General features: G+C 37.4%; 1 protein-coding gene across 4 annotated transcripts in view; it reads right to left on the bottom strand.

Annotated features, from left to right (window-relative positions):
- The window catches only part of WWC3 (WWC family member 3), a 94,133-nt gene that overhangs the window by 15,447 nt on the left and 52,092 nt on the right, over window positions 1-26,594 (bottom strand). For 3 of the 4 annotated variants that reach the window (XM_021527756.3, XM_077781588.2, XM_085584382.1), the window contains 7 exons: window positions 26,332-26,461; window positions 21,080-21,229; window positions 18,994-19,067; window positions 11,033-11,275; window positions 8,047-8,136; window positions 6,332-6,906; window positions 131-251 (listed from right to left, as the gene is read on the bottom strand). In XM_021527756.3, the coding sequence (XP_021383431.2) occupies window positions 131-251; window positions 6,332-6,906; window positions 8,047-8,136; window positions 11,033-11,275; window positions 18,994-19,067; window positions 21,080-21,229; window positions 26,332-26,461 (1,383 nt within the window). The remainder of the gene's footprint in view (window positions 1-130; window positions 252-6,331; window positions 6,907-8,046; window positions 8,137-11,032; window positions 11,276-18,993; window positions 19,068-21,079; window positions 21,230-26,331; window positions 26,462-26,594) is intronic. The other variant, XM_085584375.1, reaches the window with a different exon arrangement.

The following is a 26,594-nucleotide window of genomic DNA, read 5'->3' as shown; positions in this document are numbered from 1 at the left end:
ATGCAATCTAAGAGTTTTACATTACTAATAAGTAGCAATTTTGAAAGCTTACACAAATTCACAATAGGTCTTTTGAGCTGTGTGGCAGAACAGGAATATTTCCAGCTTACTATGCATTTATACACCTGACCTTTTGCTTAAAGCTTCAAACACGCCACTGTCACTAGCCAGTGAATGATCTGAGAGACATGCTGAAACTCGCCTGGCTCTCCTCTCCGATCTTCTACCACTGTCTCCTCGCAGAGTTACAGCTGCCATGGAGAAAAAAAGTGAGAACATCAGCTCAAGGCAACTTCTTCAAATTAAACAAGAAACATATATTGTATCAAAGCTAGCAGCAAAACAGCACAAATGCAGTTCACTGTTTTTTCTTCTAACTTCAAGTCAAAAGCCTACAATAGGATTGACCAGAGATTTTCTGTGGGAGAATTAAGGAAGGAAGTTTGTAGCTAATTGCTCTGTGACAAGACTAAGTATAAACCAATTGCATTGTTATTAAATGTTTTTCTGGTAGAGTAATTCCTTCCTAAAGGATGACTTACATTAATTCACATATGTACACATGATATCCTAAGTTTTTCAGATTTACCTACTGAATGTACAATAGGTTAAAAACAAACAAAGAGACTAATTCTTTTATAAAGTTATCTGATAACACAATGTGAGGTTTTGTTCTCATTTGTTTCTTAATACAAAGTCGCAAAGCATACTGTTTATACCATCACATAATAGCAGCTTTTATTTACAGTCTGAGAGGCATTATCAAAAAGAACCAGTGTTTTCCAGCTCACTCAGACCACTGTTTTTTTTCAAATTCTTGGTGAATTACTTTGAAAACTAACTGGGGGAAGGAGGAAACAATGTTCAACCTTCTTTGCCACCCTTCCCTGAATCACCAGCCACACAATAAATAGAAATTCAGCAATCACTTTCATGTTTTAAGTATACCAACAAAATTATGTTATGCCCTGGGTTTTGCACAGACAAGTAGGTATAGCAGCTACCAATCCTTTAAAGTACGTGCACAAGCAGTAAAGTTCAAGAACAGCACAGAAAAGGCTTCAACACTTGAACAGCATATAATACCTCCTAACTTGAGGTTGTTTTCCTTTGAGTCCTAAAGAAAACAACTAAACAGACTTGTGAAGTGCAGTTTCTTCACTGTACAGAGAAGAACTTTTACCCTCTTTTCCTTAAGGTTCAATGACTGTCCTCAAAGCAGGAAAGCAACGATAAAGAGATGTCACTTCAAAAGAGGGGAAAGCATTTAATTTTCTTCTGCTCATGCTTACAAACTTAAGACAGCATGGAAGCATTGATAGTTTCAGCAGAGTGACAATAGCAGAATGCATGGGAGACAACCACCAGCTGACATTTACTTACAGTCCCAACAAGGGAGGAAGTACGTCTCACTCAAAGTAACAACTTGTTAAGTATCTCTGTTGCACATTATCATAAGCTACCCCCTGCACAGTACCCACCTCACCTCCCACCCAAGCACTGCCAGAACAGGACATCAGGACAGGAGAACGTGGTAAAAGTCTTCCAGATCAACACAATGCTGCTGCTATCAACAGAAGGCTCTGGCTGTGGTCAGCTTTAACCCGCTGTGGAACTGACAGAGAAGGTGCACCAAGCCCAGCAGGTTCTGGGCCAGCCCAAAACACATTCCTGTTACCAGGCCACTAACAGCACAATGTTACTGAAAGTGTTACAAAAATCACCCAGTCCTGTTTGGAGCTAAAATTCCTATATATCAGCAGAGCCATTCTCTGGATTCGTAAGTAGCCCTATGGATCTCCTCCAATTTCAATGAAGGATTTAGTCAGCTTTACGTATGCAGGAAATTTATTTGCTGGCTAGGAACAGCCCAACCTTCACTTGTCTCTGCATCCATTTTTCCCCATCTCCAGTTGCAAATCCCACCCTTCTTGTACATCATACATTGTGCAGCACTACTCGCAACATCCTCACCACAAATGAGAGCCAAGTTCAAATGAGCACACAGAAAGCAAAAAACTGTATTTGAACCATGCTTTCCTCTGTATCACTTATACAAAAGTGGTGCTTTAATGGGTTGTTTTGAGGTTTTTTGTTTGCTTGGTTGGTTTGGGATTTTTTTTTGTAGGTTTGTTTATTTTTGTGGGGTTTTTTTTGTGTTTTTTTGTGGGGGTTTTTTGTAGGTTTTTTTTTCTTTTTTCTTTCTTTTTTTTCCCCCCAAGGACTTTTGATTTGGTAAGCCTACCTCACTGTCTGGTATTTATGAAGAATATTCTGTCACTGGTATTTATGAAGAATCATAAGAATCATGAAGAACTAACAATCTGTAGAGACATTTAAATATTAAAGTTTTGCCAAATTTTTACATCACTGGAAAGAGGCTGAACTTCACAAAATGTGTAATTTTTTTGTAGAAGTCCTTCTATAATTTCTGTACTAATTTGAGAAAGTTACACTAGAACAACTTCTCGCAAATAAGCCCTTGGCTAACCTCCTAGGTGAACACTTTGTATAAATGTAGCAGAGGGAAGATCTTGTGGAATCTGTCCTTGGAAGGCTCATGTTCCCAGTTTGGCTGGAAGGAAAAGCTGGCCTCAAGCACCAATATAATAACATGAAAAGCTGACACATTACAACAATGTTGTAACCTGACAATGATTTGCTCACTGTCTGCAGGCCATGGAAGCATTCAATAACCTCTGGACAATCACAGCAAATCTGAGAGAGATGCAAACACCAGAATATGCCCTTGACTTGATGGGGGGAGGTAAAAATTCAGCAGGAAAAATTGGTCAAGATCAAAGACACACCAATTTTGCTTTAAGAAAAAAGTTTAGCACAGGTTACAGACTTAGCAATGCTGGAAACTAAGGAACTGTTTAAAAATTTGGTTTCTAAGGCAGATCATTACCTTCTACTTTCTGATTTAAATAACAAATCAGTAAACAATATATATGATTTTCCAGAACTACTGGGTGCCAAAGCTTGATAAATATAAGACAGCTCTCAATGGAAGAACATTCTGGTTGTCATTAGTTGAAAAAGTGAGCTTCAAAGGAAATTTTGCTGTCCAAATATTCATTTGCTAAGAAATCACATAAATAAATCTAAAGCATGTTTCACAAGCTTAGGTGACTACAAATACTGCATGTCAGCTCAAAATGCACTAATAAAACAGCAGAACACTCTCATAAAAACTAATCAGAGAAAAAAACAGACCTTACTACCGTAAGGCTGTCAGGAATTACTATTATATAATAAAGCTGAAGGTCAAAGGACGCCTTCCCCAGGAATTTAACTACAGCTGTGAATGTGTTGCTTAGTTGACATAGCAAAAAAATTAAGTATGTCATAATGATTAAAGAGATACAGCAAAATATCAAACAAAACCAAATACAGCAGAATCTCCCATTTCTTCTCATGCAACTGCAAAAAAAACCAACCAAAAAAAAACCAAAACAACCCACCCCAAAACAAAACAACCAACACATCACACAGAAAAACACACAATAAGAAATTTCAGGTTCACTTACAGTGAATTTTTCTGTTGTGCCGCATGAGAAACGAGACAAAAAGCATACAGTGATAAATCACCCTTTAGATCTCTGACAATATTTTATAAACAAGAGATTATTAAGGCATTAAAAGAAATTTAGCATTTAAAATATTTGGTATATAAAATAGATAGTAAAGATATTCAAGCCAAATATTTTATTAACATGTTTCCTCCCATTCTCAGCTTTATAAATATGATGGACTTAACTTTTCAAGAATATTCCCTCCATTTACACATGAAAACTTATTTCACAATGTGACCCTGTGACAGATGCAGAACTATAAAACAGCAGTTCAGCATCTGAACATCAAAACTGCAGTTCCTGAAGACCCCCTTGAACTTGCTTATGTCCTGCATCAGTGCAAAGTCCATGCATTTTATTCAGAGTTAACCCTCCCAGCCCCCATTATTTGCAAATTACCAAAATTACCTCATGCTTTGCCTAGTGAAGGACCTGGCAAGGTTTGTGGGAACCAAGACCTCCTGTTTTTGCAGCACAGCATTCCGCTGCCAGGCCATCGGGTGGCAGCAGCAGGGTACACTGTATGGTACCTCGGAGAAACCCAAAACCCCAGCATCTGCAAGCTCCCAGCTCTGGCATACAAGCTGGATGCTCCATTCAATTCTTCCAGGAAGAGTACAAAACCAAAATACTTTCAAAACTTCCAACTGCTACTTGCAAACAACTGCATTACAATTCCAAACCACCAGCTAGTGAGTGTGGATCTCAAAGCAGGCAAAAATCAGAAAGGTTAAAATTCTTATAGCAATGGTTTCCAAATATCAAAGATAAAAAAGTCTCAAAAGAAGGCAGCTTGGCTATCTTTTGATCATACATTCTTTCTCAAAAAGCAACAAAAAATATTCGGTTGTACATAGAGAAAAACTACAGACTAGGAAAAAGCTATAGACCAGAAAAGCTATAAACTCTAGACTAGGTGCTGGACATCACAGCACTGACAGCAGGTTAAGCACGGAGGTTTGCAGATAAATGTGAAATGTGTAGAAATACAGCAGAGAAGTGAGAAAAGGAAAATCAAAGCAGGAAGCTGCCCTCCATCCTGTATTGCTGCCTAGGCCCTCACATGAGGCCTTCATTTCTAGGAAACACATACAAGCTATAAATGAACTACTTAGATACTTTCACTTACCACAATGGGTGAAGACATGCTGTGGTCTGATTTGAGGTTTAAAGAAAGCCTCAGGAAGCCTCTTCACAGCACTAATTTAAGCACAAGTTTTCATGCTGGTCTCTGGAATTCTGTTTATTTTGGTCTGAAAGCTACAATATGGGCACTAGAAATGTTTACAGCTAGTAAAATTAAATTCTGCTGCAGTATCTTCTGGCAGTGCTAGCTGCATTAAGGAACATAGGTAAGTCTAGACTCAAATGCTTTTGAACAATACAGGCATTTTAGCACTGTGGCAATGTTTTCTTTTTTACAATGAAAACCTGAAAGGTTTTCTGTAAATACCATCAATGTTCCTTTGTATTATCACTTGCCAAGTAAGATTTTGGTAGGATAACATGATCCATGTTCTGGTTATAGCTTATATTATTCCTGACATCATGAGTCCTGAATGCAACGTTCTACATAATGCTAACACAGAATTCTGATATAGAAATGGGATGGGATTCACAACATTTAATATTAAACTAAACTCTAAACTCCTTTCTCTATGAGCATGGTTTTATTAAAAAAACAAGCAAGTCAACACACAAAAATGTTACCATGATCTTCTTTTTCATATTAAGAACAGTTCTTAATTTGGTTGGTCAAAATGGGAAAATAAATTTGCCACGTTCCTGTAGGCTCAGGCTTTTAATTTTGTTTCATATCTTCAAAAATTTTTCTGTTTTCTCTTTTGATGTCTCTCATTTACGTTTCTCAGCTGTAGTGCTTTCAGAAGCTTCTGGCAAGGCAAGCTATAGCAAGTCCCTCAATTTGACAGTCCAGCAGGAAAGGAAAACTCAATAGTGCATGTGCTATGGTAGCTGCACCCGTCACCCCTCTGCAAACAGAGCACACACAGGTGCTCAGAAGCAACCAGCCAAGCAGATGCACATCTCACACATCCCCTACAAAATTGTAACTTGACAATTATTTGCTCAAAAGATGCTCTTTTGCTGATGAAGCACCTACTCATGAGTGCATTGTGCAGTCACTACAGCCATACCACTGTAGCTTCTGCTCCATCACAGAACTTGGACAAGGGAACCTGGGCTGGAATATGTACAAGTTGAGCATTCAGTCAGCCAGCCCTCAAGAGCAGTCAGAAGCATTGCCTCGTATTTTGTGTTTAGGGTTTTTTGTAGGGGACAGTTGTTGGTTATTTCCTATCTCTCCTGGGTTTGTGTTGCTTTCCATTATCAGAATAAAGGCAACATCAACACAGCTGAGGGTCTCAGGAGTAACTAGCCCATACTTTTTCTTACTAATACTTTACTCATTCTTGCTAGGTCCTTGATAGGCTACACTCCAATGAAAGTGTATATTCCATTCCCTTTCTTCCAGTCAATTCACCACTGTTTTAAGATCTATTGACAAGGATTTCTCTATTCTTGCACCTCTTTTCCCTAAAACTAGAGTTGGGTTTGGGGGATTTTCCTGTATTTTGGTTAGGCTTTTAACAGTTAACACCTACCATGCAATTTTTACCTGATGGTAGTAAAATAAGCCTAACTTAAGAACAGTCTCTACTGTGCTGGCATGCTTAGGTCTGTGTGACATTTAACAAGACAATGTGGCAAAATACTAACATCCATAAACTCACCTCCACCAGTTTGGACAGCAGTCAGGTGTGATCCCATTTCTCGCAGCCCTTCATTGTCCAGAGGGTAAGCAGACGGCTGAGATGAGCTTGTGCCTTGTGCATCATCATCACCCAAAGCTGTGGTCTGAGCCCTGAGCATTTCCAGGGCTCCTATGCCTGCAATCTCCTCAAACCCTTCTGACATCTGAGCCAATGGAGAATCTCGTGATGCAGAGAGAAACGGCGTGTCCAGAGGCGAGCTCGGAGGAGACAATGATGACAAGGAGGACCGCGAGGACAGGGACGCCAGGGACTGTGGCGTGTCCAGAGACCTCCGCTGCTTATTGAAATTCGAGTGTCCAATGGGATCAGCATAGGGCACATCCTTTGTGAGAGACTCAAAGGGAATTATGTCAAAGCGCAAATGCTGCCCGTAGTCTGTAACGCTGTCTGATTTGTCATACTGGGGAAGGCCGTAGATGTCCGTGAAGCTGACTGAGCTGAGAGAGCCTCTGCTGGAGGCCAAGGATCCTCGACTGGAGGCCAGGGATCCCCTGCTGCTGCCAGAGGACATGGTGAGGGTGCTAGCTGAAAGACTATAGCATGCAAAGAAAGAGAAAACACAAAAATGCCCTTTCAAATATAATCAGAACTACCAGTGCAGACATTAAAACACTAATCCAGATTATACAAGCAATTTTACAAGTATTCAGTATGGTGACATAGAAAGATGATTTGGCATTTTAAAGTCTAGTTCATGTCTCTTGCCCTAGGGTCAAGCACAGCCATGCCTGGAGCAGTACATGTGACAACCAGATCAGGGTTAAGTGCCTGAAGACAGCAGTCCAACAACATCTAAAAGTAGGATGAGCCTACTCTTTCATCCAACATGTAAACTACTGTGATTTGGCAGAAAAGAGGCCAGTGTAGGCTCTAGCTAAGCAAACTCAATGTAAAGCCAGGAAGGATAGATTACCATGATCCAGCTCAATTTACATTAATGATTGGTCATAAACAAACCAGGCAGAAGTGCAAATGGATTTGCAAAGTCCTAGCAAACTGCTGTGTAAGGCTCACTCTCACAGGTTTTTCCAGTGCAGAATAAAAAGACTTTAGGATGAATCCTATTCCATTTCCTCTTACCATTCTCAGTTAAGGGGGACAAGAATATTAATGCCAGAGAGAGATGAAGTGAGACAGAAACTCAGCAAGAACTGAGCTTTTGATGCTCCTGTGGTGCTAAACTGAGGAATCTTCAAGACCTGCATCTCAAAAGACAGCTGTGAGTGTGAATATGCAAAACATTCTGGACTTGTGTGAGTCTTAACACATTCTTGTATTTAAATAGCAAAATTTTGTCATCTTACCAGGCACCAAAAACCCCTACCTTTGAGGGTATCAGAAATTAAGAAACCAGAGAACTTAAAAGAATGCTATCTGCCCATAGTGAAGCTCTAACAACATTACAACAGATTTTAAGAACTTACCTCCTCTTCAGAAAGTAAGGCAATATATAAAATTCCCAGCTACAATTAATAATGTACCCCAAATAGCCATCACTAATACATATTATAAAACTCCATTCAAATCATCACATTCCACATAGCAAAGTGTATAAATGCAGTGAAAAATTAATTTGCATTCATATACAGAAGTATAAAAGATAAACTTCATACATTATTAATATTCTTCTCTGCTGTAGTTACTTCAAAACCTGCTGGTTACACATAACTTACCTTTTTAACTGGGAGTGTAAATATGAGGTTAAACGTGTCGCTTCTTCTAGTTGCATAAGCAAACAATTTCTCTTCTCCTGTAACAGTATCCTGTAATTAAACACAGACATATTACTATTTTCTTCAACACAGTAATGTTCAAAAAGTGCTAGGAGTTTCCAAGTGTGGAAAAACATCAATGAATTGAAGTTTGGAATACTCAAAAAATGTTGCACTGTTTAATGAAAAGTTTTGATTTATGCTGCTCATATGCAACGACAGTAATTCCAGCAAGAACACAAGAACCAAGACTCCAGAAGAATTCCCAGACAAGAAAACTAACTGAACCATAATGTAAGAGTCATGATACTGAAAATACATTAAAGCAAATAGCAGTCATAAGAAGTCCTAGGTAAAAACATCAGACTCTACAAGATTATTTTTCTTCTCTTGCATCAGCCTGATTCTGCTATTAAAATACTATGCCCTTCCACCTTGTCACAAAAAAAATATTTCAAGACAATAAGCACAAGATTTCAAAGAAAATTTTTGAAGGACTTCTGTTAAGCGTAACCACCAATGTCAAAGTTTTATTCCACGTTTTAGTTGTTTTAGGTGCATTCATTTATCATTATATTTAAGCAGGCGATACAGTATCTTGACTACTATGTTACAAGAAAAATTTCATGCTGCAACTGATTTTTTGCCCATTCTAGTAACAAGCAGCTGAACTAGTCAGTACCACTACCACAACACAAACAGAACACAACTTTAATGCCATCAATCTCACACACCTGTAAGATATCTTAAATTCAGTATCCTGACATTATTAGAAGTTCAAAAATAGATTTTATCTACCATCTACTCTTTTTCTGGATCCAGAATTATATTCCTGATGTTTTGTCTTTCCAAGCCCAACCACTGAACTTCAAGATAATATCAGGGTAGTATATTGGTTTGTGTTGTACATTTTGTATGTCCAGGAAAGTTACAGCTCCATCCCTACATCACAAGGTGGCTGGAAATGGAGATTCTGACAAATAGTTTGGAGAAAGCAGGTCAAAGTTATTAGGCTGCCTCAGACCTTCCTCAGCTGCAAAGCCGGCTGTTAGAATTCAACATGTTAATGAACAGGATTTAAAAATCAACAGAAAACTGTTTTATCCAGTTCTCCCAGATAAAACAGCACCTCTCAAGCTTTTCTCCTGCCTTTGTGCACCCAGGCCAGGTTAACTAATGGTACAAGGAAGGGTGCAGCTCAGCTATGCTAATTTACACTATACAGGCACTGCGTGCAGGAACCAAAAGAACAGAAGAAATGGACACAAGAAACTTAACTGACTCAAAAGCTTGCAGGTGAAAGCAGATATTCACACCATTTACTGTAAAAACAAACTTAGGAACCTACACTCCGCAATGACGGATGCTGCAGGGTAGGTACCTGTGCTAAAAAGTAAGAAATGCCTCCAACTAGGGCTGTCAACCAATATTGGCAAAAACAACACTAACAAAAACAAAGAACAACAAAATCCTCTGTCATATAGATTTTAAGTTCATTTTGATCTGCACATAACTCAGTGCCTTCAAAACTCAGTAACTGAAAATAAATGTTAATTATTTAAGAAAGAAATACCTTTGTATTTCACAATTAGAACAAAGTGGAAATACAAAAGCAGAATTAGAAATATTTCTGGTTATTTCTGAGTCTAAAACAAATAAAAATTCAGGGCTACTAATAGTTAAGCTTTCCTCCAATTTGTCATAAAAAAAATAGAATGCCCATCAGTATTATTCTAACTTCTGCTCAACTTTCTGCTAGTGTTTGAAATATCAAGTACCACAGTGGAATGCTGGTTTTCCACAGCATGAACTCCATGGAAAAACAGCTTGGCCTTCTTGCCAACACAGTATGCACTGCCTAACGTGAGAGCCCAAAAACAACAAATAAAACTTACTACACGACAGAGTAAAGTGAACTCCCTTTTCTGTCAGTTTAAGCTGGAAAGTCAACGTAACGATATGGCAAAAATTGCAAAACATATTACACTGACCTGTAGGCTGGCTGTGAATTTTCTATTTATTGCCTGAATTTGCTGTCTGAAGTAAGCATTTTCAAAGAAACTGAAATTGTCAAAATATGGAAAGGACTTTCAAAGATTTTTTAAATGTCTTAATTGTGTAAATATTAACCTTTACAGAGATCACATTAAAGCTGGTTCTTGTAGGTTTTCCAGAAGTATCAAAACTGAGGTTTTACCACTACTTACAAGAAGCAAGAACAAGTAGTTTCTTGCTTTCACTGGAAGCAGTCAATGGTAAAAAGAGATTAAGAGGTTTTGTCCTTTTCTCTGGCTACAGGAAAAGCTAAGCAACTTTGAAATAAATAGTGTGTTTCCACTAGTATGTTTTTGGGTTGTTTATTTTACATATAATTTGATTTTTAAGTTTTCAAGAATAACTTTGCTTACTATGTTCTCTGAATGTCAGAATTGGGATGTGTTCCCACTGCTGAGATTGCAAATGAAAAGGAAATATTGTATATAAAAGGCAGCAAAACCATAATAATTTAACATTACTGTTATAAGGCAGAAACTAAATATAGCAAAGGATCTTTGTTCTAATGCTTTTGGAGATGACTACTACTCCACTGCAAAGAGCAGAAAAATCTTTCACTATCCAGGCACTATCATTCAGGTCTCTACTATCAGAGAGTATAGTTCAGACCTATTCCAAGCATCTTTCAAAATTCTATTCAGATTTCTTCTTCCTGTTCAGAATTTTTAGATGAATGAGAGGAAAACTAACTAGTCAACATCCCTGCAACTTTGCTTCAGAAAAGTTCAAGACAGAATTAAATAATGACGGAAGTAGTCTCCTACTTTTTTGAAATTAAATTTCTCTAGCAACTTACTTTTTCCTAAAATACAAAGTAATTCCCTACTCTTCCTTTTTAAGTTAGCTACATGGATCTCACAACAGAGGAGGAAAACAATTCAAGTTCTCAAACCTTTCAGTGGCCCCATGAGCAGACGTTGCTCGAGCTCGCTGAATTTCATCCTCCAAGCGTCTTTTTTCTTCCTCCAAACGTGCAATGTCTTCTGGGGATCGTCTCTGCTGACTGATGAGCTGCAACTCCTGAAGAAGAGCCTCCTTCTCTTTGATGAGCTGAAGACGGTCCCTGTCTGCTTCAGCCATTCCTGGCCAGGATTCATTATCTAGCAAGGCCAGCTGCTGTTGTATATTCGAAACTCTTTAAAAGAGGATAAACATATTTCAAAACATGGAAGAAAAAGACAAGAGGAAAAATATCAGAATGTGAAGCCTGTTAATGCCTGTGCCTTTTTTCTTCTAAATATCAAACCAAGAAAATTTAAAGGGGTTTGGGAGGATTGTTTCTGGGTTTTGAGGGGGGCTTGGCTTTGGAGGGTTTTGTTTGGTTGGCTGGTTTTAGGAGTTTTTTTATTGTTTTGTGTATTTTTAAAACAGTAAACAAATGCAAGTAAACAACTCTAAACAAAACCTCATGCAATAAGGTTTATCTCCTATGGACATCTTATTATCAGGTGAAGGGAATAAACTAAGTGACTGCATCCATATATGAATAAGAATTTCACTGTAATTTCCCTCCCCACACCTTAGATTTCATTTCAGCAAGTAAAGAAATTGGGTATTATGTAACATTTTTGTCTAAAGATGAATACCTTATCAAGCCCTTCAATACCATTTCCTCCTCCCTACATTAACAACCAACTTCCTGCCAACAGCTACTGAAAGCACCATTGTGGATAGATATATACAGTCTACATATTTCACGCTTCAGCTATTGTGCATGAATTCCAGATGCAGCTTTCTGGAGAACACCTCACCCCATTGACCAAATGTCAGGGCCAGGAAGAGCAAGCAGTGTCAGGATCCCTTCTCTCTCCTACCCAGGGTGCTCTGCTGTTAAAGATTCAGTAAACACTCCTGAAGCACATACAGCTTGATTTTCAGGTGTTCAGTGCCAAATGAAACAAATAAGGACTCAAGATCCTTTCAACAGAATCACAGAATTCTGGTACAATTGAGTTATCACAGCTTGGCAAGCGAGTGTGAATCATATGAGCCTGGACTATTTGATTGTGTTCATAAGCTTTTACACAGCTCATGGACAAAAGAAGATGAGATTCATCTGAAGTCTCTGTGTTTCTTCATAAGACAGCTGAAGGATTGACCCTTTCCTTCATTTTAACACACTCAATTGTTTTGCTAATTATTTTTACATTGCAGGGTGAGGTGGTTAAAAAGCAGACCTCAGGTACAAATGAACATTAATGAAGGCAATAAGAAAGAAGTATGATCAGGGAAGAGATCCCTCTCTCAGTGTTAGTGAATCAGTGATTCCACTTGTCTGTGGAGTAAAACACCATCTTCACTAAATACAAGAGGTTTTAATTTAGACTCTTGAGCTTGCTGAGAGCACATAACTCCCTTTGTGTATGACATTCCAGCTTAAAGTTTGTTTTTTCCCTTCAATTTCTGTTATGGTGATGCTTTGAAAGTAGGAAGTTCTCATACAATAACTTAATTATACTGTTATTAAAGAGGGGAAAGTACTGCTGTGGACAACATTTGTATCACTGAAGAGTTCCAAAATCTGATTAGGTATTTACTTTGATTCCCTCGACACTCTTAGCTAGCTCTTTTTGTTTCTACAGTTTTCCCTTTACACAAAGAAAAAGCAGGCACAAAACACTATATAATGCAGGAATCTGTTGAAGCACCAATAAGCCAGTTTTCTGCAACCTCTATTTCCTGCACATGAACTGAAGTTTTGGGACAATTTTGTTGCTTGCTTTCCACTGAGGAATCCCTCTGTATGGTAAGTTGTTCTAAGAAGCTACCAGTAACAAACTTTTTAGTATTTATCTCCTTGGCTAGAAGACACCCTTAAGGCTTTTATGGTCTCATTCACCCAAAATTACGGAAAAAATCAGAGTAGTCATGTTTAGTTATGCTCAGAACTTAATAAAAAAGTCCTCTTAAGTATGTTCCATAACTGCAATCTGTCTCCTCAAACACTAATTTTTCTTCCAACCACAACAAATACAAGAATAAGCCATTTCACTATGCTTGCCTATGCCAGACTTTATGCCCATACTACACCAGCCATTCTCACTGCTCCTGTGTTAGAAGAAAATGGCTGTTGGCAAACTCAGTGCATATATTAACCTGTCTTAAAACATCCCTTTAAATCAATGACTTAACATAGATTGCAACCTAAAGCAGAAAAAAAAAATATTTAGGATCCTTTATGAAACCTGTGTTTTTCAAAAACTTTTCTTTTCTAAAGATACTATTTTTTAACTGTAGTGACTGCAAAAGAGTGCTTTTATCTGGACTAATGCCAGATACTGAGGTCCCTACTGATCCAGCCATTTAACATATTCCTGTGGAAAAAACTGTTAATTTTGAGCCATCAACATTCCAGGCATTTTGCCCATTCCCATCCTTGCATAACAAGTGCTGGGGAGCTTGCATTCCTCACTGGAGTAGGTGGTATCAAATGACTGGTTCCCTAGGTAGGCAGGCCAACTTGCTGCTTAATTCAATATTTAAAAATTTCAAATGGAGATGAACATAACAGTTCCTCTTAAGGGAGGGGCACAGATGGGATGACAAAGGTCTAACCTGGTGATGATCTTAAGCAAACACTGACTTGAAATGGCACACTTGCCCTGCAATGGCCATACCTAGGTATCACTCAGGATAATGCAGACACAGCATGAAGATGGAGATCAGTAGAGTCATTAGTTTACTATACAAACTACATTATGCGGAATAAAAGACATGTATTTCCAAAATTTTATTAGACACAATTTAATTCAATTTAGTAGCATGTCTGAATCATTATAGCTCTACACAGCTCCCTCTTCTCCTGACACAACAGGGCAACCTTTCTGTCACTGAAAATACCTGGGGAATCTTAAAGATTTTATTAATGTCCAGAAAATCACTTTCAAGGGTGATACCTAAGCCCAGTACTAACGAAGTTATATTGCTGAGCTCAAGAGGGTATTTATTAAATACAGCATAAGAAGTGAGTAAAAATAACTTATTGTAAGATGAGTGATTTACAATTACGATTTAACCCATTTTAGATTCTTACTCAGACTATGAACAAGACAGGTGTCTTGGGGAGGGAAATACTCTGAACCAATTCAAAGGTATTAACTCATGCTTGTAAAATGGACAAATTATGGGTATCATACAGCTGACACTTGTTTTTCAAACTTAGCATGGTTTGAATTTTCCAAGGAGAAAAAGGAAACCAAACAATACTCCTCTACATTTAAAGGCCTAGGCTTTTGGCTGACATACCATACCACTCTAGAACTGAGGCCTTTGTTACCTGTGGTATGGGAAGACCAGTGGCGATAAAATAAATAAAATATCCCAGTTCCTATTTGAAAGAAAACAGTGGCTAAAGATCACATAAATCAGCCCTGCATACTCTTTTCCCTAGTTCTCTGACACTTCAGGAAACAGGGACTATCTTCCACATGCAATACCCAAAGGAGGTGGCTGTGGGGCTGAAGACACAGAATGAAGGATTTAAGAATTTGGTAATTTCTGGTATTTACTGACCCTCTTGAGTGTGGATTATGATTTATAGCCAAAGAGGGGAACACTAGAGAAAGATGAAGAAAGAAATGAAAAGAACAAGAACTGGGGAACTTGGCCAAATGCTCACAAAATTTCTCCACTGTGTCTATTTTGGCTGTTCCTGCAAGTATGTGCCACTGTAGCCTTGGCGGACAACACGAGCATGCTCTGCAGAATACCCAGCCTTCCTGACAACCTAATTCATTCAATAACAACAAGGTCTTAAACTGGCTTACAAAACTCATGAAACCATTAGAGTCCACTGGCATTTTGCAGATTTCAGGAAAATTGCAAAAATCTGCTAAAAGCAAGTTTTCCCAAACGCACAGGTGAAATAGTACAAAACTTTAAAGAAGTTCAAAAGCATGTCTAAGCTCCCTTTATAACCCAAAGAAAATGTGTTATGTTTAAAAACCAACACTGGAAGATTAAGGTTTGGCTGAGCCAGGTACTTCTGTGATATCAAAAAAATTACTTCATCCTTAAATCAGATTTTCAGCAGAATAAAGCATACAAATCCACTGAATTTCACTAGAGATTAGGTAATTAAACCTTGAAACCTGCCTATACAAATTTTAAAAGGAAAATATTTGACTATGTTATTGCATTAGTACTGGAACGTTGCTATCAATATCCAATCAACATATACTTTGTCACTATAAGCAAAAATTGCACTGACACACTTTTGCTTATGCTAGTGATTTTAAAGGCCAAACTTAAATTTAACTTTGTAAACGAGACATGTTTGCAGCAAATTATACTGAACAGAAAGAAAGACATCCTTAAAGACAAATGTAGAACTATTAAGCATATCTGAGGAAGAGGTTTATTCAAGACTAAAATAAATCTCTTGACATCCACTGCATGCCTCTATGAAATGAATGGAAAAATAACATCCTTGAATTCCAATTCAAATTCACAAATAAATACTACCCAAACTACGTAAGCTGGTTGAAGATGTTTGAATGTATGAACATTGAACTAATGTTCATTAAAGTTAACTACCATCAGACTGGACTATTAAAAAAACCCAAACTACCAAAAAAAACCCCATAGCAAAAACTTTTGTTGCTTCTATTGGAGGGATTATTTTTCATCTACTGATTAACACACTTCACTGGATATGAGGCACTGCAGCAATGACACTTCACGAGCATTTGCTAATATACTTCATGTAGTCATTCTACTGAACTGCACAACTTAAAGAGTTATCAAAGAAAAACAATTTGCTTTTGAGTTCTCGTACTATGAAGCAGTATATTCAGAAAAGTGCTTGAGGGGTACATTTTCCAGTGTGCAAATGCCTTCATGAGAGGTGGTCTCACTTAAATAGCAACTGAAACTAAAAACAGTATTTATCCAGGCAGCTTGGGGCTGTCTGTTCAAAAAGACCGTCCTCCCTCCCCCTCCTGCTTCTCTGGAGGGCCACACTGGCAGATCTGAGAGGAGAAATTTCATGGAAATAAGGTACAGTTTATTTAGAAATAATGGGAGAGGAGGAAGAGTACACAGCGAAAGAAAAGTGATTGAGCCTCCTTTCAGCATGATTAGTGAGTTAAAAAGCAGAATTTACAAAACTCCTCCGAGAGCCTGGATCAGAAACAGGGGAGAGGATCTCTTCCCCAGTGTGCTGGAAATATCAGAACCGACAGTGTACAACATCTGAAATACCCATGGGAAAAATAAAATTGCAAATCATCCAACTTCCTTCCAGTGGGAAAGTGATGGAGGGGGGGAAAAAAAGCTATGTGAATGTCTTAATTTATGCAAAGGCCAAACCATTCAGCAGTCAAGAGAGATTTCTGAAGGAGGAATTAAAATGAAACTATCCTTTATAAGGGAGGAAGGATATTTTGAGAGTGCAAGCCAACTCTTCTGCAATCACTGGGTCTCGTCTCCTGAATTCCTCAAGACAGTTAATTCAAAAATCCATGCATTTCCTTGCTTAGACTCCATATACAGAGAATATTTTAATTTTTAAAGACTTTTTTCTGCATCTGGCAAATATTCTGCACATATATGGCTTGATTCACAAGAGCAATGATAATGCAATACTCTGTCCTTCAGTTTGTGGGGCTTTTTTCCTGCTTTCCTTTCAGGGAAAAGACATACTTTTCTCCTACAGTGCATTTTAAGTCTCCCGTTAAAAATATGTCAGTTGTACTTATTTGCTGTATGTTTCAACACCTGCTTGACAAGCAAGCAGTCACAACATACTGCCTTACAGTTGTGACATACTGTAGCATTTTAATTTTCTACTTTGTAGATTTAATCCATCGCAGCACATTCCGTCACCCACACTGTGCAGTAACAGTAGATATTTCACCAGCCAAGGGAGAACGAACACAAAGATATTTAGTAGAGACAAAAGGCCTACAGAAATGCCAGCAAGCTAAGGGGAAGGAATGCATGATAAATGAAGAATGCAACCACAGAGATAACTGGTAGGGGCAATGAGCTTTGTGCAGTTCCACTCAAAAGCTGAAAGCTGATTACTTCCGTACAACATACTGGGCAGAATAAGGCTACTCTTTTAAAGCAACTAACACGCTTTTGCTAAATAACAGACCATTGTAAGAGCTGCTATCCTGGGAAAGCAAAACTACTGTTACTGCAATCACTGTTCTCTAGTTGGAAGGTTAGTTACCCAGATTTTCTACACTTAATTAAGATCAAACACCAGCTCACTTCTGATGTTCAGAAATACTGCATTCCATGAAGAAACAAATGTTTGGCATTTCCAGCTGAGAAATGCTTTGCTATTAAAAAAAATTTAACTCATAAAAACCTAACATCTCTTTACCCCCTCTGAAAAAACACCACTCCATCTTTTCCCTGCCATTAACAAACAGGAGAATTGTTTTGAAAAACACAGAAAAGCTATGTCAGAAAGCTGAACTAAAACCATTTTAATAAAATCTCCACATCATCAGTGGCTCTGTTAAACTGAACAATATAAAACTAAATTCTATCATTCTTCTTTCAGCAACTCTAAATTGCTAACTTATCACTGGACTACTAAATGCTAAGTTAGCCTGTGAGCAAACACAGGACACTGACACATTTTTGCTTTATTCTTTTTTCCCCCAGTTATTCAACCTTTATTAGGTAATAGTCACTGGTATTTACACGTAGTATGTATGACACAGACTTCCATTCAAGTTACAAATCCTGAAGATTTAGCTGTGTTTACCTAACTTGCTTGTACCAACTTAATTTTTTGAAGACTGTATTGTGTCCAAATGTGGGTAAATTTTCCAAGAACAACAAAATGGTATACTACCTATAAAGTTCCAATTCTTGCCAAGACATGTGACAGCATTACAGATTCCCCCAAAGAAAAAGCCACCCTGATATGAAAAGAAAGCAAAATAATTTAACTTCTTTTTCTAATTCTTGTTCTGAGAGATGTAAAAAAATGGTAGAATAGAACACATTGAAAACAAAAAGAAATCCTAATTTATATAAATTTTAAAACTATGGCTTTTGAAGTTAACTATATTGAATCTTTTAGGTGTCAGTCAAATTCAGTAACAGAATATTCTACCAGCACAAGTCAAAATAATCATAAGTGCATTAATTTATTAACTTCAAGTCAGTACCCACACTACTGTCCTGAATATGTGGCAAATAGTTTGAAAACAATGAGGTTCAATGAGGACATGCTAAAATATTTAAGTAGATATTTAAGTAGATACTTTTAAAACTTCAATAAGCTAAATGACAAAACACTGCAAGACTGGCCTCCACAAGAGAAATACTTATAATAAGCATTTAGACTGAAGGATGTAGTGAAGAATCAATCTATTTCAAGTAATACTCTTTATCATTTTTGTCACACTTTTTTCTAATTTCAACATTTATTTTTATGTACCATTTTGTTCAGCTCTGAACATCTTTGTTTATCTCACAGGAAGTTCAGCATTCTTTCTTCTTCATTGCTCTAGTACACTGAACTTAAGACACAGGTATGCAAAGCTTTGGGTATCCCGACAGACCAGGCTGATAAGTTTAAAGACTGTTTATATTTAGGTTTGAGAAAGAAGGTGAAAAACTGTAAAACAGTTTAATTGAAACAATACAATTTTGTGTTTATACAAGTATAGAACAGGAGTGACATTTAGCTTTATCTCTGCAAACAAATATAATAATCTGATTATAAAGTCTTATATTTACCTAAACTTTTATTATCTGCAAACTACTGAATAGAGAGCAAATTAGTCTTCCCAAAGAAATTTCAGCTAGGAGGCTGGGTCCAGTTCTACTTTGAAAACTTTAATCACAAAAATAAATATAAAACCCAATAGATTTATCTTTAATTACCTTTTCTTTGCCTCTTCATATTGCCAGTTCAGCCTTACTTTGTCTACAAGTCTTGTTTTGTCATCAAACCCAAACTTGCAGAGTTGAAAAGCAAAGAGAGGAGGAAAAAGAAAGAAAGAAACAAGTTAAAAACACTCTAATCACAATAATGAAAGGGATATATCAGTGTTCCTTACTGGACTCACTGAAGAAACCTCTATGCTTTAAGTAGTAACATAATAAAAATCAATTTTATGCCTTAGAAATGCAAAAATAATTGATAGCTAACAGCAGAGAAGATAAATAAGCCTTTTCAATAAATTATTAACCTGGAAATCAAGGATTAGAAAATTAAATCACTGATAAATGGTCAAAGCTTTTCAACTTTATCCAAGTCTACAAGACTGTTTTAATTTAAATATTCTGCTATTTGATATGGCCATTTTATGAATATTTATTAGAAGCAATTCAGATTACACTCCCTGTACTGTGATGTGTTACCCAGCACCTACAACATTAGTGCATTTTAAACATTAGTACAAAAAAACCCACCTGATCCTTGAAGCAGTTGTAGAATGTGCATTTATGATGCAACTCCTACTGCATAGTGTTTATACAGTAATTTCTATTTTAGGGTATTAGCACTTCCCTCCTCAGAAGTTTGTGTATGGTCTAATGGTTAAAACCTAAGCTCCTACACAAGTGCATTGCTGCATCTCCAAAGCTCTCCTGTAGCTGCTGCTTTTTCTGTCTCCATCATCTCACGGGTAAAAACGATACCTCTTTTCTACTCACATGGCACTAACAATCGTTCCGTGAAAAGATTCAAGTAATTATATATTTTTGTTTCCCTTTGAAAAAGCCTGTACCTGATAAACATAATTTGCACAGTGTACTTGTGTTGGATTGTTTACTGCGAATGGGAAAATGCTCCTGTGTTTCTTTTGGTAATTTGTTTGAGAATTCAATAATCCCGTCCACCACCCATCTGAAAAATGGCACCCTGAAGACACCATTTGCCTAACACCCTGAAAGCCTAGTATTAGTTCAGTTTTCTCAGATTCTTGAAGAGTCTATCTTCTCAAAAACAAGATTTCATCTTCTGTAGGGACCTTCTGGAGACATCCAATCTGACAACTAGCCAACAGTGAAAGAGGATTATAATAGATGAGAAATGGGATGGTAAAGCCAACAATATGATTTCTAACTAAATGTAAAGTAACATCTAAACTACCGTACTAACAAATTACAAACAAGTTGCCTTCTTGCTTTGGTGTCTGTCAGTCATCCATACAGAGACATATGTTTTATTACTAATAATTGGGTTGCCATAGTACTAGTGCAAGCTAGATTTTTACTTACTATTATTTTAAGTACACAGTTTCACCCAGATAGAATGATTTCCAAGGAATCCCAAATATCACATTTAAAGGCATATTTGAGCACAAACGCACATCATAAGTTTTGTTGATTAAGAAAAATACTTTCTTTGTCTTTCATAGAGGAAAGGAGCAGAGATCTACTAAACGTCTTCAATGTACATGAACAATGAATATGAGCATGATAAACACAAGATATAAAAAATAAATTAAACCCCCCCCACACACAGCTATTTTTACTACTACCACAATGCTAACACTTCATGCAAAATCATGTCTCTACTGCAACTTCAAGCTGGCTAAAGAATTTTCTTCCTTCCTGCATCATTACAAGTATCAGTAATTCAGAGCTGGGAATATGAGGAGATCCATGGACACCTAAACAAGAGCTGTTACTCCAAGATGAACCTGCAGCCACCAAAGTAGTAATGCAAAAAGTGCTCTGCTAGGCTGGCAGAGTCCAGGAGCTGACTTTTCCTGTCACTGCCTGCGAGCATGCCCCTGCATTCTTCTGCCACACTCAAGCAGCAGAACCCCCAAGCCCATAGCTTGCACATAGTGAAAACAACAAGCAAATGCAACTCCCTCTCCACCAGTAATGCTCTGAATTTTTCCTTCTGCTCCAGCCAACACCTCTTCAATTAAAAGAGCAAATGAGACTGTATCGCTGTAGTTCAAAAGCAGCTAATTTTGTACAGCAAATGTATCACATAGGAACATACACATACCTCTCCGGTGATGTCAGTCTGAGAACAAGCATCACAGTGCTGTTGAGGTAAACAGGAGTCACTGAGTGAACTAGAATTGTGCTGGAGATCCTGCAGGGAATCTGTAATACAACAGCTATTCCTGAATCCATCTGTTAATTTGGCCAGGCTCTAAAGGAGAAGACATATTTAAATGATTAGAAAAAATTGTTTTTAAAATACTTTTTTATAATAAAGATTTTTTTTAATTGTTTAAAAAGACTGGTAGCCTGCCTACCTAGAGCTACTTACAGAAAGTAAAATTCATTGTTGTGTTACCAGCAGGCAAAATATTTGCTTCAGAATAAACATCTCTTTTTAAAATATGCATGTAACAGTAAGCAGACTTTGTATTATTTGTTTTAGATCTGTGAATGTTTTATCTCCTGTATGGCTTGCAGCTCTTTAAATCTAGCAGCTGTCAACTTCACATTAGCTGACAGGGAAGACAAATGTGATGCACCCGCCCTTTTGCCACCTTCTGCACAGGTTACATTCCTTAGTCACTACTGTTATCTCATCCAACTTGATGAATACCTTGTATTGATTGCATTTTTATGACAGTTGATATCATCCCTGTGCTCTCTTACCCAGGGTTCACATAGTTAAGAGATATTTTACACTTTGGGTTAAGCAAGGGACATCACTGAAATATCTAGACAATGACACAAACTGTCAGAGTAAAGCAGAAATAGCCATCTTACAGGGGAAAAGACAGAATAACACAACATAACAACAGAAACATTTTTGACAACATAAGCTTGGTTGACAGGCTCTTAAAAAACCTTTAAATTAACAAAATCCTTAGTATCTCTTTTACTTTCTCATTGTACATTCTCTCTTGCTCAAAAATTACAGATAATGTAGTATTAGTAACGAAATCACCGGCTGTCATTTATGACAGAGATCCTAAGCATTACACAATCAAACAAAATTGAAAACATTCTGTCCTCTCACCTATCCTCCACAGGAGAAAGAGCAATCTAAAAATGTGGGGAAACAATTATCAGAAATCTGAAGATCTGTAGTAATTTATAATTCAAAACATAATAAAAAAATTGGTTAGAAAAATACACATACAAAACGGACTAGAACTGCTTACTCTGATGTCTGAACTATAGTATCAGGGACATTGCATTGGGAAAAGGCTGGTCCTCAGAAATTTTAGTGGCTTTGATTACCGGTGATTTGCAACAAGCGAGGTTACTGTCCATAACCAATTATCAGAAGATTTCTCAGTCTTCAAAGTATAGTTTAAAAAGAGTAAGACAACAATGCTGCTTTTTCTGACATAAAATTCAATTAGTAGAGTCCAGAAATGAACCTGTGCAACAGCAACTGTTTGCTACTGACAAGGAGAGCAAGGCCATGCTGCAGATGAAGGCATCTGGTTTCAGAGCCTAGGAAGCATCCAAGATTATGGAACTGTAGCAGGACTGAAACTAGCCAGAAAAAGCAGGCTTTTCTGATGGCCTCCATGTCCATCATACATGGTCCATTCCCTTTGCTTTCATATACCAGCCTCTCCCTCAGGCCAGCCTCCATCAGAGAGGAAAAAGAGGGAGAAGACCCAGCCGGGTACAGGATGAGTGAAGAAGTGGGCTCCCCAGCCACAAGAGTGGGGCCCTGTGCTCCTCCCTGACAGCCCTTTAAATTACACACTCTGTTTCCTTCCTATTAGGGAATGGCACATGGTACATGCCACGTATGGGATAGCTTGTGCTGCTCCCTCTTCAGTCTCTCTCTGCTCTCTACAGGTCTGAGAGGGGCTGGGATTTCACAAGCAGCATTGGCAAGGAGAGAGGACAGCACAAAACAATGCCAGATGTGCTGGCAGTAGGACAAGGCTACCATCACGTGCCTCCAGAAGCTTAACTTGTCTTGGGTCCACCAATTCTTCTGCCACCTCTCAACTGAACTAGCCATTTTAATATGAAGGACAAACAACATATTTTCTTCTCAGTGCTGAAACTGCAAATTCAATTTCAAGTTACATTGCCAAGAGGTCCCTTTATCCTTGTGAAAATAACTGCTCCACAAGACGGGAAAAAAATTACAATTTTTACTTTATGAAAACTGTAGACTCCTATCTAACGCTCTTCTTCAAAATTCACTGGAAATCATCCAGTCCTGTCAAGACTTCTGCTGGATGGAGGATCAAGCGGGATCCCTAATGGGTTTGTAACATGGAAATAGTAACTTCAGATCATGGCCTCTTCCCAGTAAAGTACAGCCAGTTGCATCAACAAAAACTCAGGATTCAGAAAGCCTGAGGTTTCCCCTAATAAATTATGTTCCATCTGCCACCTTTGGCTAGCACTTATTATGTTACAGGTATGTGCAATACTACAAATCCTGATGCCAGAACTTAAATCTAAATTTTTGCCTGTATTTCAGCTACTTTATGAACTCCTGATATGCTCCTGATGCCCTCTAGCACTCTCCCTTGGCAGGTAATGAAGGGCTATTTGGCTGTTGGCCAGGCTTCCTATCTAGGCACAGTTGCTGAATCCTACTTAGAAATGAGAAAGCATTTGACAGGTGGCAATCACCAAGCAGCATCACCTTAACTTACATCTACATGCACAGATGACAATGCCCTAGGGCAAGCATAAATGCATTAAGTCCTTCTAGCTGGATGAATGAGAACAGGCACCAGCAATGCTAACATGGAAAATTACAACCCAAGTTAGCATATTTTTAGATAAAACCGTTTATAATTGTTATTATAAACAATAGGAGTAACTTCCTCCCCAGCTACACTGAGGAATCCATCTTTCATCTGTGTTTAAGGATTGTTTATGGCAATCCCACAGAAACTGCCAAATAAGCCTATTGTTAATGTGAAGTTCTAAGCCACCAGCCTAGACTTACCCAAAAAGAGAGAAATAAGCATTGTCATTTCACCATTTCTGTTGCCATCTGATTTGGGAATGCTCTGCACTATTTCAGTGCACTTCCATCTAACCTATCTGGCAATTTAACTAGCAACAAAGTGGAAAGAAAAAAGAAAAAATAAAAACCCCACCAAAACCAAAGTCCACTGCTCTCCAAGGATGACATTTTAAAAGCATACACACACTGAATAGAAATAAAATTAAGAAAGAGATGGGGGAGGAGAGATAAACACACTGCTTTCAGGAACCTAACCATACATCATTATTATTCAACCTTATATAAGAAGTCTGCCCACTTTTTTTTTAAGCAGTAGCACTGTATATTTTGCTTTATTTGTAATCACAGCATCCAATTTAAATCTGACCACCCTCACCCACACAACTAAACCAATTATCATACTTCTACAACAGCTACAATTTTCCAAGCACCTACACAAAACTGAGTCACTTCTACTATGTTTAGTTCTGTTGCTTACACTGGCCAGATTTAAATTTAAAAGTAGTATGAAATGGTCTGTTTCACTGAAATAAAACCCCATATTTTTTACACTATACTTCTAAATCATCTATTAACAAATTTCAAAATAAAAAAGATTTCCTAAGAAAGTTTTTCTGAACAACAATTACTTTAAAATGCAGTGTTTTCAAGGACAACTGCAATATTAATAGGAAAATAAAAATTGAATTCTGAACTTATTTGGAACACATTTAAAATAGACTTGTATTTATTTGACAAAGCTAACTAAATCCATGACAATAATATTAAAATAGTTATTAAAGGGCATAGCCCATATTACTTTGGTGACACCAAAAGTAGGGGTTTTTTGGTCAAATTTTAAAAAGAGAGCTGGATATTTTTGCAGAGCACAGTAAGGTGGCAAAAATACACAACTTTTACAACTACAGACCTCTTAAACAATGGCATTTACTTCTGTATAGCCATTGTAACAAAACATGAAGAAATGTTTTGCATGCTACACTTGTGTGGAACAACTGCCTTCTACATTCTCCTGAACTGCATATACTCTGATATTGTATTATTGGATTCCATCAAAAAAGATTGTCATTAATTAAAAAAAGATACTTCCTAGACTCATATTTCCTGTATATCACATAGAGCCATGAAGAAGGATGAAACACTTAATTTTTGCTTCTGTCTTGTGCAACCTCTACATTCTGGTCCTGCCAGCACTGCCTAATCCTTGATCCTAGAGTTCTAACTCCCTCAACACTATTTAAAGAAACTGCAAGCACATTTAAAGTTGGTTTACCAAATATGATTTTCAAAGCATATCAATGTTTACAGCTGGATACTGCCACTGAGGACTGAAAATGTAAGGAAAAGATGTAAAAAAAATCTACTAGAGAAGTAAAAACAAGGCCAGTAGTTAAACTGCTCCAAGATCTCACACGTAAGTCCTTATACTACCAGTTAGTTTCCTAAAATGTGTGTTACTGCATCCATGAAGAAGAAGAATCCATGAAGATGCATCCATGAAAAAAAAAGAATCCATGAAGATGCCTTCTTCCAAACAAATGTTTGAAGACTGGGTGAAGAGAACTGTCCTTCTCACCTCTTTGTATGTGCAGCATATTTGGGCAAGTCTGTGGTGAAGTCCCTGTGGTGCAGTCATTGTTCTTTGATCAAGCTCCTATCACATTAATAACACACACACAACTGAGAGCTTGAGGCAGGGCATAGAATCCATTCAAAAGTTAAACCACAACTCAGGTCTGTATCTCCCCTCAATCCTCATGCTCTAATTCATTAATTTCATATTTATGCATACATTGTATTTATTCATATTATTTGAGGGTTTTGTGAGAACATTTTGAAACTAACAAGAGCCTTGATATACTCTCAGACTTGAGGGTTTGGGGCAAAGTGTGACAGTGACAGAGATCCAGTTTGGGGAAATACATATAAAGGGAAAACATGGTTGACACAAGGATAAATATTTTAGCACATGAACTCTCAAGACTACTTCATTATAGGTAATACAAAGAGACATAAAATAAAGTGATAAACAACTATCACAAAGGCTTTTTCTAAATACTATGCAATTACTACATAGCAGCCATCAACATAGCAACAATAGAAAGCTATATTCAATGAAACACTGAGCTAAATGGAACTTAAGACAAAAGTATGAAATGCATATGAAGCCTTCTGCTTGCAGTATAGACAATAACTACTTACCTACTGGTAACTATCAAACAGAAGAATCAGTTTAGGCCATCCTACTTTCTTATTTAAATTTGGTAAACCCAATGCAATCCCAAGCAAGAAAACAGGTAGGTTACTACTTTTTAGTAGTTCTGTAGCATATTTTTTACCTGCATAAGGTCCTGCCTTTCTTTTTCACCTGTGCATATAGCTTTCTTTATGGTTCGAAGTTCACTCATTATAGCTTGTGCTTCATCCAGTCTGTAATTTGTATGAGCATTTGACATCTTACGATCAATCCTGTTGAAAATATTAAGACAAAATTAGGAATTTTCACATAATCAGAAAACACACAGACCTCTTGTTTATTCATGTACCACTTCATTTCCAGGAATAAAATTATACTCTACTTGGAATTAACACAGCACTCAGT

This window comes from Lonchura striata, chromosome 1 (assembly GCF_050655825.1).
Source record: "Lonchura striata isolate lonStrDom1 chromosome 1, ASM5065582v1, whole genome shotgun sequence".
Lineage (NCBI taxonomy): Eukaryota > Metazoa > Chordata > Aves > Passeriformes > Estrildidae > Lonchura > Lonchura striata.
The sequence above is the reverse complement of the archived record's forward strand: the minus strand, read 5'-3'. Positions and strand labels throughout refer to the sequence as shown.